General features: G+C 42.6%; 2 protein-coding genes across 2 annotated transcripts; one reads left to right on the top strand and one right to left on the bottom strand.

Moving 5' to 3' along the window:
* The first annotated feature begins 1,571 nt into the window (after positions 1-1,571).
* Positions 1,572-4,450, top strand: hey1 (hes-related family bHLH transcription factor with YRPW motif 1). The gene is made up of 5 exons (XM_034892625.1): positions 1,572-1,805; positions 1,945-2,020; positions 2,167-2,250; positions 2,374-2,455; positions 2,759-4,450. Exons 1-5 carry the CDS (start codon positions 1,720-1,722, stop codon positions 3,424-3,426), a joined length of 996 nt encoding a protein of 331 aa, XP_034748516.1. The 5' UTR covers positions 1,572-1,719; the 3' UTR covers positions 3,427-4,450.
* A 1,364-nt stretch (positions 4,451-5,814) lies between these two features.
* Positions 5,815-15,374, bottom strand: stmn2b (stathmin 2b). Its single transcript, XM_034892315.1, has 5 exons — positions 15,175-15,374; positions 9,145-9,240; positions 8,859-9,031; positions 8,026-8,217; positions 5,815-7,587 (listed from the first exon to the last, which is right to left on the bottom strand). Exons 1-5 carry the CDS (start codon positions 15,191-15,193, stop codon positions 7,528-7,530), a joined length of 540 nt encoding a protein of 179 aa, XP_034748206.1. The 5' UTR covers positions 15,194-15,374; the 3' UTR covers positions 5,815-7,527.
* Positions 15,375-16,540: the final 1,166 nt, after the last annotated feature.

The raw sequence follows: 16,540 nt of genomic DNA, 5'->3' as shown, positions 1-16,540 counted from the left end.
TTTTTTGTCTGAAAGCAACGATTCCCGGTTTCATGCAGAGTTACGTAGCCAACTGTCCTGTTTTTTGCCTCAGACCCGTAACTTTCTGGGATCTCTGCTGGAAACATCCCAATAATCACAAAATCACTAATCATTGTTTTTACACTTTGGTTTTTGTACAGATTAAACAAACAAGAATTTTCATGTTAATTCTTGTGCTTTAAATGTGTTGGTAGGTGTTCTAAACCATGCTAGATCTTTCCCCTGTTTCCAGTCTGCTAAGCTAAGCTAACTGGCTGCTGGCCCAAGCTTTACCAACAACAATAATAGTCCCTACAAAAACAAAATTACAAGGTGCTTTCAAGTAAAAAAGTCATTTTACATGTTGATGTAAAATGATTTAGCCTAATTTATGTAAAAGACTTAGGCATGTATGATACTATCATGTTTCTATTGAATGGCATGTTTGTTATTTAGCCTAAATAGCCTATAAGCTATAGCTAACAGCCCAGTCCCTGCAGGAGACCCTTCTCTGAAGAGCTCCAGCTCCACATGCAGTAACAGGAGCCCTCCATGTATACAACACACACCAGCAGCTCTGTCAAATGATTTGGGGAGTGTGACCATTATGGAGCCACCAGTCTTGTGGTGGTGATGATGTGGAAACTCCAGGGGAAAAGAGACAAGAATGGCTTTGATTGCCTTATGGTCTTTTGTTGAAAGTGCTTGAAGTCCCCACAGCGTCTTTTACCGTGCATGAGGTCTCTCTGTGGGGTAAGATTAGACTTGGTGGCTTCCTCTGGTTGCGGCAGTGCTCCCTGTCTCTCCTCCAGGGCTGAGTTAGTATTGGATTACAGGTTCACACGCTCGCTCGCAGACCGCCCGTCGCCCCGACCAATTGCTCCATTCATTCCAGCGCCGGAGACGGCCGCCGGCCTCTGATTGGTTATCAGCGCCGGTTAGGGAACTTTCCCACGGCCAGCGCGTGCTGACAGCCGGCCAGCCACTCCTCATCACCACCGGGACACACAAGGGGGAGGAGGGGGTTGACATGGGTGGGGGAAGTCACGGACCGAAAGCCCATTGGATCACTGTCAAAGGTTCTCCAAAGATCCTCTATGTTTGGAAGATGAAGTACTCCATTGTCTGGTGTCACAGAAACCCATTGAGCTTCAGGACAAGGACAAGCTTATGGAAGAAATTACACAGCCTAAAGCTAAGGAATTGTAAAAAAAATCTATAAAAATAAATGAAATCTGTGACTAGGCTGTTGCTGTGTGGGCCCCTCAGCTGTAGTACTCCCTGCATTAGGAGTTATATCGCGTAGTCCATACACTTTTCAAAATGTGTAATATTATAAATAAAGGTTTTTTCTTAATAAGACACCTGAGGCCAGAACTCCCCAACAGGTAGGCCTACATTTTCAAATCTCTTCCCCAGTAAAACCCACAGAGTGAGATGTCTTCCCTTTTCTTGTCTTCTCTGACTTCAAAAAAAAGAGTCAAAGCGCACTCGGATGTGCTTGGGCCAACTGCGCTGTCACTCAATCCCACGGCCGCTGGGTGATTGGCTAGTCTGGCACGAGCCCCCGCCCCTGTTGGCCGGCACCAGCGTTGAAATGACACCGTGGGAAAGCTGGGCGCTTCAAACGCAGGCGCTTCGGACAAACCTGGGCAGACGCACTACAGGAAGACGCAACAGGCACACTGAAGGACTATTGTTGGACGAATCCGAATCAAAATGAAAAGGAATCACGATTTCAGCTCCTCGGACAGCGAGCTGGATGAGACTATTGAGGTGGAGAAGGAGAGCGCGGATGAGAATGGGTAAGTCATTTGCCTCTGAAGTGTGAGCTAATTTCTTTTTTTTTAAATGGATGGACAAAAAACATTAGCATTTTATATTTTTCAATCATGTCGAAAAATCAACGGGATATTGATTAAACCTCTGTTATGTCTTTTTAAGGAACATGAGCTCTCCTCTCGGGTCCATGTCTCCCACAACATCAACTCAGGTGCAGGCGAGGAAAAGGCGTCGAGGAGTAAGTAGCCTACTTTTTTATTATTTTTTTTTAATATTAAAAAAATCCGTCAGTGCAGATGGAAACCTTGGGCACAACGTGCACTTTTGCAGTCGTATGCACATATTCTGAAAGTAACCATTGGTTTTTATTTTGTCTTTCCTCAGATAATTGAGAAACGGCGCCGTGACAGGATCAACAACAGCCTGAGCGAGCTCCGCAGGCTGGTTCCCAGCGCCTTTGAGAAGCAGGTAAGCAATTTACAAATGAACTTTACAGTTGCATTGGCAAAAATATGAACCACCTTGGGTTTTTTTCTGCTTTTGTGTATTTTTGTATTTAATTGGCTCCTTTTGGTCTCCCACACATTGAAGGGCTCAGCCAAACTGGAGAAAGCGGAGATCTTGCAGATGACTGTTGATCATCTGAAGATGCTTCATGCTGCTGGAGGCAAAGGTGTGTCTGAGATCCATTTATTGTTACAGAAAAGCACTTTTCACTTTTCCATTATTTTAAAACTGGACATTTAATAGGCTACTTGGTTTTCACTTCATAACAGACTAAACACATGTAAAATAAATGTAACCTAAGAAGAATAAAACAAATGTTTAGAATAAAAAGTTAAATTTAGTCTTTCACAGTTGCAACGCCAGGGGCATATTGATTTATGTCAGACAAAGATCCTTCAGTTCTGGACAAACTTGTTTTGTTACAGTTCAGCAGACTTTAAACTACTCTGTCTCATTCCTTTCCCCTTAGGTTATTTTGACGCCCATGCCCTGGCGATGGACTACCGTGGTTTAGGTTTCAGGGAGTGCCTGGCTGAAACGGCTCGCTATCTGAGCATAATTGAAGGCTTGGATGGCACAGATCCTCTGCGGATCCGTCTGGTCTCCCACCTTAACAACTATGCCAGTCAAAGAGAAGCTCACTCTGGCTTGAGTCACCTGGCGTGGGGCTCTGCGTTTGGATCCCCGCCCGCCCACCTGACCCACACCCTCCTCCTCCAGCACCAACAGGGGGTTCCGCTGGCACCTTTACCCCGCAGCACCACCAGCAGCCCACAAACTCCTCTGTCATCTACATCCACGTCTTCCTCTTCCTCCTCTTCTTCTTCATCCTCATCGATTGTAGACACGCACGTCCCAGGCAGGCGCAGCAGCAGCAGCGCAACCCCCCACTCAGATCAAGGGCCAATCCGGGTTCCCCCCACCACCGCGGCTCCCACCACTGTCCCACACCCTGCCTTGGTCTCCTCGTCGGCGTCCAAGCTGTCCCCTCCTCTCCTCTCCTCTCTCTCTGCGTTCCCTTTCCCCTTCAGTGCCTTCCCCATCCTCTCCCCCACCACGGCCGTCAGTGCCCCAGTCCCGACGTCCAGTGTGGGCAAACCCTACAGACCCTGGGGTATGGAGATAGGAGCTTTCTGACTGAGATGAAAACCTCCACACATTATATAGACTCAACTTACTGCCCAGCTGAGCTGGACTTTAAAGGACAAGAAGTTTTATTTTCCCAGCTAAGACAGTACTATTTTTTCTATGATGTTGGCTTCCCTCAGAGGACACACTTAGCTCTAGGATTTTTATTTTCTTGCTAACGTACCGTGTTTTGCATAGAAGAGAAAAACAGTGAGGAGGATGCCCGTGACTAAAAAGCAACAGGAGGGATTCATTGTGATTGATCTATGTTCCTGCCCACCCCTTTAGAAGTCTCACCCACTGTTGTCAGCCTATCAGGAATGGTTTTTCCAGATGGTCAAGCAATCGTCGCCCGTCAAGTTCCTGGGCGAAACTGTCCCCCCTTTGTTTTCCCTCTGAGCTGAAACACCCAGTGTTGGCGCCCTGGTTACATACAGAGAGGGGTGTGTGAAAGGAGGGCTTGAGGTGGTTGAGAGTCGACCCCTTTTTACAGCATTTTATGGGGTGGAATAACCGAAACCAGGTGTTTGTTTGACTAAATACTGGGAACAGAAGTTAGCTACCAGCTTGGTTGAGATAAACATGATTTAGCCACAACCTTTGATGTTCATATGGAGCTCTATTGTTTAAGCTTTTTTTCACTAAGTTATGTTTCCTCTCTACAGTAAATTTTGTCTTAACAATGAGGCTACACATATGTTTTACCAGTTTCTACCAGCTGCTCCACATTTTATTTTAATTGCTCACGTAACAGACGCTTAAGTGATATTTATCACCTTGTTTACAAGTTATTATCTTACCTGTTAGAAGCAGCAGCATTATTGATCTGTAATTATCAAGAGGGAGGGAATTTTTATTTGTCACAGTAGTTGCAGTGAAGCACGGCAATACAATTTAGATTCCTGCTTTCCATTTGATATTTTGGTGACTCCTTTGGTGTCAATCATGAACAAAGCACAAACGAGAACTGGCAAATCAGATTTCTCTCATGGTAATGACAACTTCCCTGTAATAAAAGAATTCTGTTAAATCACCTGTGGCTTTATCAGCTTTTTTAATGTATGTGTGTGTTGATTTGCGTCTGTTTGTCCAAGTGTGTGCATGAATGTGTGTGTGTGTGTGTTTGTGTAGTACGTGGTGACGCCTGGTATCAGATGAGGCTGCTTGTTTCTCTCAGCAGCCCTCTGTGTGTGCACAGGAAACCATTAACAAGGAGGGGATATCCTGGACAATAGCAGCCCGAATGGCCCCATGTGCTTCGTGGGAACTAGAGGAGGAGGAGGAAAGAAGGAGGGAAGGTTGGAAGAGGATGAAGAAGGAAAGGAAGGATGGATGGATGGATGGATGGATGGATGGAGCATAGAGTGGGATGTGGAGGGAAAGGGGTAAGAATGAAACAGTACAGGGGGAAAAAGGAGAGAGAAAAAGAGAGGGACTGAAAAACTGTGAGAAAGGAAGTGTGCAGACAGTTCTGTCCCTTTGCCATCGTTTCAGCTCCACCAGCTGCACCCTGTGTTCTCAGCTCCAACACGCCGTTAACTCACTTGGCAAAATATCCGTTGCTTTTTCATCTGTTTTCCGAAATGTACACTCTGTATTTCCCCTTTTATCTCTCTCATCAATTTCCTTAACCTTTTTATTTCATTGCTGAGAATGATGCAGAGCCAGGTGATGGCAATATGAGCTTCACTGCGGTCAAAACCACAAGATCAGTGAGTGGGTCAGTTGAGATGATTTGTCTTTTGTCTCCCCCAGCTGGTCATAAATGGTACTCCATTATATTAGATCTTGGAACAGTTGGAGGTTAGTACTGTTTTTCTGTACTAGTAAAAGTTGCAATAAGAAATGTTACAATATGTTACAAGTAAGCACACATATATACCTAAAATAAATGTACTTAAATAACAATATTAAGTACGAACAATGCTGATTGATGCCTTTAAACCTTTGAAAGCGTTATATTGTTGTGCACATTGAAATATGGTTGATGCATTAACCTGTAAATAGTATTTGGAATCAACCTATGGAATCAACTAATCTTATTTCTTATCTTTTTTAACACAGTTTAAATATACTACGTAAGATGTATTAATTTGTATTATTTTCATTTTCAGACCATGTCAGAACTTGAGTTCACCTGAGTTCAAGTCTTGTGGATTTTAGCCCTGACTCATACTATTAATTGCCTGCTGTGTTTGTGTTGGGATATGTGAATTTGAAACGTTTTATTTTTTAAATTGAAATATGTGAACAGACCAAATTAATGAATGATTAAGTGTAAACAGATTAACATACAATGGAAGATCGTGGTAATTTGTGTTTCTAAAAACATTGTTCCAATGCTGCATTGGAAAACAACTAAACACAGTATCTGAAAGAAGTCACTCTCAAAGCCAGTTTCATTCACTAAACCCCAAATCTTTATTAACCACTGCTTGCTCACAAAGATATACGTGAGAAGGGGAAACACACAAATGGACAGAGGAGAGAGAAAGAGAGAGAGAGAGGCAGGTAGCATAGTATCTGTTTGTGATGTTATACACTTTAATTGGGTTGTTTATACTTCACTGGGTCAATATCACATGACACAAACATTCTGTTATCTACCCGCCCTTTCTGCAATACACACACACACTCACACGCATCTACGGGCCCAACGTGCGTGTGCAACTGCCATTCCGATACTTTAATACGCTCATATACACCTTTACAGATGGCAATACTGTGTTCATGAATCATTGTTGCAGTTATACTTGTTATGGCTTAAATATATTTCTTGTGCCAACCTTTTAGGGAGTTTACAGTGTATTGAAGTGAAATGCAGTGATTCCAGTAGGCTGGCGATGTTGGGGCACTACTCTAGCCTCTATGAAAAAGAGAAAGTTGGAATTTATTTGTATTTTCTCCAATTTAAGATTCACAGGAACAAGTCTGGTGAAGTTTTCTTTGCACTCTATTAGCTCTTGAGATGTACTTTAACTCAAGTTGTGTTTTAACATGATTTGAATGTGACGCAAGCTTGTTTCTGAGGAATATAAGAGGCCCGTCAATGGTCAGGGATGATCCGTAAGCTTTACGGTGTCAGATAGACTGAATTTAGCGAGCTCCTTCTGAGCTCTGCGCTAAAATTGGCTAAATGCCTGGCCATGTCGAGAGCATGTGAGTGAGTGCTTCTACAGTATGTATATGGCGAGATGAAGAGGTTGCAGACGGAGGGAAGGAGGATGGGGATGGGCTCATTAAATGCTATAATGTTCTCCTGTGGTACAGTCACCATCTACCTCACAGGAATGAATGTGCTGCGACAGCTTGCAGTCCCCACAGAAAGCAGCCCCCTTTCCTTCTGCCAACTTTCCTGCACATGTCCCTCACTAATTGGAACATTGGCATAAACTGGATGGAAAATTACTCTGACTAAACACAGATCCAATTTTGTATCCAGATCTGCAGGGTCAAATGAGTAGGTGCTTACTTGGAGGGACGAGGGAACGGAGCCAGGATGCGGGCCTTGTGAGGATGCAACAAGTTGCAGCAAACATCAGCTAGCTGGGAAATTCACAACAAACACCTATGCCTGAAATGATTTTCAGACTTAACAAAAAAAAAACATGAAAATAAACTAATTGTTACATCCATTTATAAGCAGGGAGAGAAAACTTATATAGAAAAAATGGCACACGGCAATCAATACTTTTGCTGCTTGTATCGTACTGTATATAACAAAAAAAGAAGTATTTACAAAACCAATACCCACTGTCACTTGTCAATTCGATTTTTTTTCTTCTCATTTTAAACGGAGCGAAAACATCCTTTTTTTGGGGAAGAACGGATGGGAGACATTAATTTTTCTTCTTTTTTCTAAATTATTTTTGCTTTTTCTTTCCACCCCCAACCCCATTTGAACCTCCCACTGTCTCGGGTTGGCATCTCAGGTTGTGGTAGTTTCAAAGTAGTATGGGGAAGTATGGCAAAGGGGTGGAGAAGGTGGGGACATGTGGGATTAAGTGGGGATAGCGGTGTTCCTCAGGGTTGGGGGTGGCGGTGTTGGTGGTGGTGGTATTGGGTGGGGTGGGGAGGTTGAAGGTGGGACGTAGAACCTTTTGGGGCTTCTCATGCTGTCACCTCTTCTCTCAACTCCTTGTTCCTGCGCACCTCCTGAGCATGCTTCTCCTAGAAAAACACAGATTGAGGATGTCATGGTTTTTTCTTCTGCTGCCAAGCCTTTCCTGACATTCGTTCTTGCTTAGGTCGCCATTTCTCTTCTTTTACCTATGCAGTGAACCTTTACTTCATTTACCTTTCCTGCTTGCTGTCCTCCTCTCTCCCACTCATTTGAATTCTTTGTCCCCCACCTTCCAAGCACAAGACTCCATTTTTGTCTTTTTCTAATTCTTAGTTCTAGTAGAAACCTATTTAGAACTTACCGATTGTATAAATAAAAATTATTGTGTGGACATTATAATTGGACAGTTAAATGGAGAAACAGAATGTTAAAAATCAGAATCAGACTAATCAGAATTGCTGTGAGACAAAATCTTCTGAAGAAGAGGTGACTTTGATTTATGATCTCACTATATCTAAAATTATGGCTATACCCCCGCTGCTCACCCTCTCCTGCAGGCGCTCCATCATGGCAGCCAGGTAAGCCTGTCGGTTCTCCTCGTTTTGCTCCATCTTCACCTGGAGCTTCTCCTCGGCCATGCGGCTAAAGTTGCTGTTCTCCTCCATAGCCTTCAGCAGCACGTCACGCTCATGGTCCCGCTTCTCAGCCAGGGCCCGGAGAACCTGAGCCTCTTGGGACTGGAAAGGGAGGAAGGGAATCAGTCAGAGAGCAAGGGTCGATAGAGAGAGACAGTGATTTACTAACTACTCATAGATTCTTTCTTTGCTAAACCTAAGCATTAGTCAGAGTTGCTGCAACTAGTCAGACTCACATGGTAATAATAACCAATTGTCTGGAGGTAAGATTATTGCCATGTTCATCCTATTTTGGTAAATACTATAACTTAAAAAATGTACTGCATGTTTGACCTAGAGTATTGGACAGCTAGGGTTAAACAAATACATTGTCAAACTCTGTTATTGATTTGTTGATTGATTTGTTGGTGGGCTCCTGGATTTGTCAGCTGCTTGTATTGACTGCATTGAAATTCAAATCAATGAGATACAGGAATTGGTCAATGTCCGATTAGATCTTTCATGGTGGTTTTGCAGCTGCAGTAGTCAATGTGACTCATGGTTGACCAATCTTCCAGACATTAAATGCCTAGCAAAGTCAAGTAGTTATTCCCATTGTGTGTGGTTGAATTTCCCCTTTAGTTTTGGGTCAGAAATGGTTTAATTTGGGCATCACAAATAGCTTTATGTAGCTTTTAGCACTAATTGAAACAATGTGATACATTGCATCTGGGTGCACTGAAAATGATTGCCAACATCCTTACTCTCCTCCGTTCCTCAGCTGCCTCCAGTTTCTTCTGGATGTCCTCCAGGGAAAGGTCCCTCTTTGGGGGGGTGGTGACACAGTGGGCAGCATCAGACACAGGGGAGGTCGGCTTAAGGATGACCTCAAAGGCCTGGCCTGAGGCCCGCTTGTTAATTGGCTTGATGTCCATGTCTGCATGTGTGTGCATAAACAAGAAAGAACGACTTTTAAAGCAAGCATGATTTATAAAGAAGATGTGAAAATTAAATCTATTTATCTATAAATTAAGTCTATTTACTACGTACCTTCAAAGTCACCCATGATGTTTTTGGGGGTTTCGGGGTACAGACAAGAGCAGATGAATGAGAGAACTGAAATCTCCTTCATCTTCTCTTTGTAAGCTGTGGAGGAAGATTTTAACATGACTGTGAATATGTAAACTGCTAAAACACACATGCACATACACAACATATCATTAGCCTACTGACATACGAAATCATGATAACATCATTAACCCATTTCCACCTCCACAGGAGGTCCTTGATGTAAATATTCAGATTTTTAGAGGAATAATTAATCATCAAGTCCTTTTAAAAGAAGACCTCATCAAAGGATGTCTGCCCTGGGTTTTGGAGGCATTTAATAGCCTTTGTTTTCACTGATCACAAGGGGAGTAGGATGAATGTGTCCTCACAACACCTAATTTTCCCAACAGCCAAGATGCTGGCATCCCCACAGGATTCTCCTCACATCATTAGCTATGCATTTCATTTTGGTCTATTATTTATCAGACCAACGCCCTATTGTCGCTCAGACATTCTGTGGCTCACACTAAAAAACATCTTGCTTTTAGGTCATTTAGAAAGCAAAGGAGCTCGGATTTATGTTAGATGTTAGGATAGTTTTTTGGTTGTTTCTTATCTTCGTTGTCTGTGGCTTGCGGATAGAGGCTAAAAGCCGAGGGTTTAGCTTATCAGCATAACACAGCGATATGACTGTCCACCCCTGTTCCATTTGTGGTCCAAAAGGTTAAGAACACTGGCTAAGAAAAGCTGGCATCAAATCATGTTGGTTGTATTTGGCAACCTGCACCCTACTCAATAACGAGGGACAAAGTGCTTCAAAGAGCAGACGGTGATAAAACAGAAAAGAAAAGAACAGCCAACCTTGTCTAACCTTGATTTTTTTTAGTCCTGTATTTTTGGCATCTACTACTTTGTAATGTGAGCCCAGAGTTTAGCAGCAGTCCCTGCAGGGAGAACAGCAGCAATATCTGCAACGCACTGCAGCTTGTGAAATATTCTGCTTTTGCACATGGCTGCTGTGTTCCTTCAAGGTACACTGCCTCATGGTGGAGATTTGCATGCCGACTGTCATATTATGGCATAATCCATCACCCAGTGCACAAGGCCTGCAGGGCTGAAGTGTGCCACATTGATTCATGATTCGCATTGGGCTACAGTTGCAAAGCCAGAAATGAGATTTACTGTGAAAGTGCTTCTCCATGGTGGTGTATGGTGTCTATCCAAATCCTTTTCTCTCTCCTATTCTCTCTTCTTCTTCTTCTTCTCTCTGTGTCTCGCTTTCTGCCCTGCAGACTGGCAGACGCCACACTAATGTGATCAACTCTCAGAAGTAGCGCTCGCTACTCTCTGACGGCCTTGTTAACCCCTTCCCTGAGGAGGAAGTGAGAAAGGGGGGCAGGGGTTGAAAGAAACAGAGAAATACTAGGAGGAAGGAGATAGGGGTTGCGTAGGAACGGAGATAAAGGTGGACTTTGGTAGAGAAACAAAAAAGAAGAAGATTTGTGTCAGATGAAAGGAAAGAGGGCGGAGGAAGATGGAGAAAATGTTTGGCTGTGGGGGTGGGGCTTCACTGTCATTGTAGCACCTTTTTGATACAAAGAGTAATCTCAGACAGGAGGATTAAAAAACAGAAAAGGGGGCCGCTCCCAGTGGGACCTGCAGCCACCATCAACTGCCCCGAGGACGTTCTTGAAGCAGCCACCTCAGGTGGATAGCACTTAAAAAAATTGTAATTAGCAGACCACACCACTTCTGCTCATGAGAGAGTGGGTGGGGGGGGGGGGCAGAGCTTTTGGAGGGTAGTCACAGACTCATTAAGTGTTGCGTATATGTCAAGACCCCAGCAGCCATTTTCTCCCACACACGACCCCACTTGACAGCTGAAGACTCTAACAGTTAACAATCTAGGGGAGCAGGTAATTGGGGTTAAATGCTTTTGGAGCAAAGATTCATGTTCAGTGGTTGCCAAGTTTGGGGTGGGGTCCTTTCATTCTAGATTTATAGTTTAGGGCTGAAACACACGCACATTTTCATAATCACATTGTTGCTCATTTTCTTGGATAAATGGTTAATTGTCGGGTCTATAAAACATTTTTGTGATAGTTATTCCACAGTTATTCCATATTCCCTTAACAACAGCAAATCCTCACATTTGAAGAGCTGGAAGCATCAAATGTTTGGCATTTTTATTTAAAAAGTTACGTTGACAATGAAAAGATTAATCGAGTATCAAAATAGTGGCTGACTATTTTTCTGTCTGTCGGCGAACCAATTATTCAACAAATCATAGCAGCTTCAATCTGGTTTGTTTAGTTCTATTTGAGGTGAGTAAGCTTGGTGTTCACTATGACTGTAGTGTAGCAAATTTAATTTCTTGGAAGATAAGCACTCACAGTAAAATGAAAAAGAGATTTTTCTTTTATATCCCTAATCAAAAATATATGAGATTCTTTATTGTGCAAAAATATGATATTGCCTCCGTATTTCTCCTGAGATAAAACATTTCCCCTTCTGTAACTGCTGTGGTAATGAGCTCATTCCCAGTGGATCAGACACATAAAAATGACAAATGATCCAAAATGACTTTCCACAGCAGGAAGCGTTCAAACACCACCGTCTGTTTATAGATATCCACTGAGTTTCAAACATGCTGGGTCAGGTATGCCAATCTGAGATGAGACAAAATAATTTCAGACAGAGATGACACAACTTAAACGCTCCTACTCCACTCCGACAGGCTGATTTCAACCAATCAGCTCTTCATCCTCTCAGAAAGCTGCTCCTGTCTGCACTTCCTCTTCCAATCCATCAGCTAAAGAGCGCAGTCAGATCATCAATATATATACAGTAGCTCTCATCCACCGCAGGCATCCCAAAGCCTCCGTTTCATCTGTTGCTGATGTATTTTCCATCTAAATCCCAAATTTCTCTGTACTCTGTCTGTCCAATTGCTGCATCTCCTTATCTTATCTCAACCACTCTCCTCATGACCTTCTACTTCTCCAAAATGTCCAACCGCCACTTTAAAAATAGAGGCAACAGCGTCACTGTTTTTGAACAAAAAGGCACAAAGTGAAAAACGTGAAAGATACTGTCGACATCAAGGCTGTGAGCAAACTATGACCCTGTGTATCACAGTGTTACAGCCTTCCTGGGTCCTATAACCTGGCAGCAGTATGGTCTTGGTATCTGTGTTCAGCACATACAGGCCCTTTACAGCTATGCCACCCAGCAACAATATAATCACAAAATGATGACGGTATTACTATGGCAAAATTGGCTATCAAATGAAACACTATAGCACCCAGATGATCAAGGGCAGGTCCAGAGATTTCATGTAGGAGGGATGGGCTGGCAGAGTTTTTTTTCTAAACCACACCCTGTTTCTGTCCAAGGAGATCCATGTGTAGGGCTGCAACTGAGGATCACTTTCAATTAATCAATACAATTTTGGTTTATAAAAAGTCCAATGATTGGGAAAATACCCATATTAGTATCCTTAAGCCCAGTGTTGGCTTCAAATGTCTTGTTTTTGTGAGACAATCAGGCCAAAACCCCCGTAACATTTGGTTTATTATCACATAAAACAGCATATCCTCATAATTTAGAAGCTGGAACAAGATTTTTTTGGCATTTGTACCGGTACTTAAAAAATGATTGTAATGACTGACCGATTATCCATAGTATGGATAGTTGACTAATAAACTTATGTTAATCAACCAATTAATTAATCAACCCAACTGTTACAGCAAGAGATGAGTGCATTACAAGTGCAGACCAAAGAGGTAGCTGTGTGGTATTTCCAGAACCTTTAAAACACTTGAGGATAACATCAGTTTTGCCAAACTAGGATGCTGAAATATCTAACCTGTCTTATACAGATGTTGATTTTTACAAGTGACGAACAGATTGTGGGCATATGTCATGCCATCATCGCTGGATTGATGTCACCTCTTCCTCTCAGCCTCATTTCAAAGAGCAGCCGTCATCTGAACCAGTAATGGATGTGTGCTGCATTGATCGATGAGACTTGGTGATAAATCAGCAAGTATTATGAGTCCAGGAGCTTTTGTGAGCTTTATGCATATGGGCCATTATGACAGTAGTGACGCAAATGATACGATCAGATATGTAGCTGGATTTGGACGTGACCAGTTTCTTGAAATTGATGGTACAATTGTCTGAGAAGCTCATGTCTCTGTACATAAGGAATTGATTTTAGGGAACCAGCTGAATGACCACACCTAATTGGATATGACAAGTGTGCGCGATAAGGATCAGGAAAAGTGCTAAGAGGCCTTAATGCACACGGAAGTGGTTCTGAGCACAAGTTTGGTTGTGGGATAGTTGATAGATGATAATTCATGCATCTATCCTCAGTTCTCAACCAAGGAACAAAAGAACACACAAAGTCACATATATAGCTACAGGTGTGTATTTATCCTGCATTATAGTCCTTAAATACAGTAGTAAATAATATTTTGACCCCGTGAAGCCTTAGGTGTTTTTGCTCCTCTATCTCAGAAGAATGGAATATTAGAAGTAAATTCCACATGTAATTCTACAAATATTCAGAGCACTGCCATGGTTCTGTAAATGAAGTGAGCCAACATGAACTCAATGGCCTACTGGGTGCTGACTGGCATGATGACTGCTTTCTCCCAGAGTGTCTGCTCCCTGCCCATCCCATTCTGCCTGTCCACATCTTAAATCATGGAGGAGAGAAGGGGAGGAGGAGGAGGAGGAGGAGGAGGAGGAGAGGGGAATAAATATAAGAGTCAGGATTTAGTTGCTTATGTCCCTTAGCGCAGGCACCATGCAGGACCCCTTACCGCTGTCTGTCTGCATGCTGCTCCATCCATCAAGTGCCTAGTCAACCAGCAAACAAACAGACCATCCCCTCAACCGGCCACAGCACATCACACATTTAAGCCAATACATGCACCTCTAATAGCAAACACACGTTTCTAAATGTCAGATATAGACTTATTTTGATGAAGCCTGCATGTCACATCCAGTGTTTACAGGCCTAACGTGTTCAAATAATTTAAAGCACATAAATGACAATATATCAAGCCTTGATATTAAATTCATAGGATGACACAAATACAACGCCTACCACCTACCATAACATGCAATCTAATTTTATTTATACCCAAATACTGTCACATCACACTAAGCTAAAGCCTTAATACTAATACAGTTATTGAACACAATAGGCCCCATTTACAGTATATAACCTTCCTAATAGGATTGGGGTCTGATATTCCTGAGACGACATTTATTTTCATCGCCAGTCGTAAATTCTTCCCTCGAATGCAGAGCAATTCTGGAAAAGGATGCGCTCTCTCTCTCTCTCTCTCTCTCTCTCTCTCTCTCTCTCTCTCTCTCTCTCTCTCTCTCTCTCCCCTATTCAAGCCTTAGCGGTCACCCACAAAATTGGTTAAGCAGGCTTTACACTTACAGCTACATAGGATGGCCCAGTTTTTTATAAGGAGATTTGTCACGGTGAGTTTTTTCCCCACCCTGGGGAGAGCGGCTGGCTTGCTTGGAGGGACCGGAGATGTTGGGTGGGGTCGCTGGCGCTGCATTATGCTGCACGGCTCTGAGTGAGGTGCGGCAGGCAGGCATCGACAAACTGCTGCTGGTCAAGGAAATAAAATCGCTTTTCTTGTGTTGATGTGGATGCGATCTCTTTTATTCGTTTGCTTTTGAAGTGATTAAAAAAAAATATGCGTCACTGGTACGGCAAACTGAATCCTAAACTAGCTCACATTGATCGTACTTATTTGGTTTTAAGATCAAGCAATGACCACAAATATGACTTAAAAGAAAGGCTGAAAGACAGAAAAATGCTACATCAATGCAGTAACTTCCTTTTAAAGGGGTGACTTGCAGAAGAGTTTGACCGCTCCCTCTAATCACCCCTCAGCATCCTTTTGTGCCATGGGTGTCGCCACCTCTCAGCATCCTCAAACCTGCGAAGCGCGCTGTCATCTCTCAAAAACAAAATGTCAAAGCAAAACTTACCGATTGCGGTCTTAGCCATTTCTGTACGGTGGTGGTGCCGGGGCGGTGGATCGGCGGAGTGTGCGTAGGTTGCTGGATGCGGTATCTCGGGATGATGAGACTGCTGGTAAGGCACTGAGTCAGCAGAGACGGGGACTGCCGGTGCGCCTGGTGGTCTGTGATGAGCTGAGTCAAGTCAGCGGGTAATAACTAGAACATCACCGGAAGTGGACTGAACTAGCCTTCAGAATAAATTGCGAAAACATGTTCCTGTATCAACATGGGTAGATGGGTTGACAATCATTGCCTGTTCTAGTACGAAGTTGAGCTGCAACGATTAGACAATTTATAAACTAACAGAAAATGACTCTGCAACTATTTTCATAATTTGTTTTAATAGCCTAATAAAGATATAAAATAAAATAAACTCCCCTTGGTCGAGCTTTTCAAATGTAAAGCTTTGATATATTTAATGACATAGGCCTGTGTGAGAGTAAACTAAACATCTTGCTTCCCTAACTATTTTTTATTACATTATTGTAAATCACTTTGCAACATGATCTAACTTATAAGTGCTATTTAAATGTAGACATATTCCAGTTGTAGCCTAATAGAAAGATAGATAGATGTTTATTGATCCCAAGAAAAATGGGAAATTCCTTTGTTACAGCAACAAAATCAGTCACAAAGCACAAAATATAGATATAAATGAAATACTAGGAAAAATATACATACATACAATATACATGAAATAATAATACCAATAAAGTAATAGTGCCTAATAGCCTACCATATGATACATTCAGCTGAACATCCTAGCACTTGTCCAGCTTGATATGCCTACATTTATAGGCTAGCCCTATGGCACTCTTCTGTTTGGTGTAATCTGGTGTGATAAAGCTTCAAGTGTGTAACACACCCAACATTTACATTCGCCACATTTTGAAAGGCTTTATTGTGAAATTACGTAAAGGAAGGTTTCGACATAAAAATCTGATTGGCTTGACACTGGGTCAGTAATGAGCGTTTATGTGCCTCCTAGAGCATATTAGCTACCATGCTCCCTTGACGCGCCTCTCCCAACCAAAGGTCTAAAAATCCAATGTCCCCTTATAATGGAGAGTTCAGGCCCTCAACAAAGGGTGTTTCCCTCTTTGTTTCTGTGGTAATGAGCAGGACGTAGCCCACAGAACAGCCACAGTCTCTGTCCATGGTACTGAAAGAGGAATAATAAACTTAAGTAGGCTAGATTTAGCATTCTTCTTCTTTCTTTTTTTTACATTTTCATAAAATTTCAATTTAGGGCCTTGCAAGCCTGAACATGCAAAGTGATGCCTTTCGGGGCGAATCAGTCCAAAGCAGAATTACAGTTTTCATCCACGGCCTA

The sequence above is a fragment of the Etheostoma cragini genome, chromosome 14 (assembly GCF_013103735.1).
Source record: "Etheostoma cragini isolate CJK2018 chromosome 14, CSU_Ecrag_1.0, whole genome shotgun sequence".
NCBI lineage: Eukaryota > Metazoa > Chordata > Actinopteri > Perciformes > Percidae > Etheostoma > Etheostoma cragini.
Note: the sequence above shows the minus strand (reverse complement) of the source record. Positions and strands in the feature narration are given on the sequence as shown.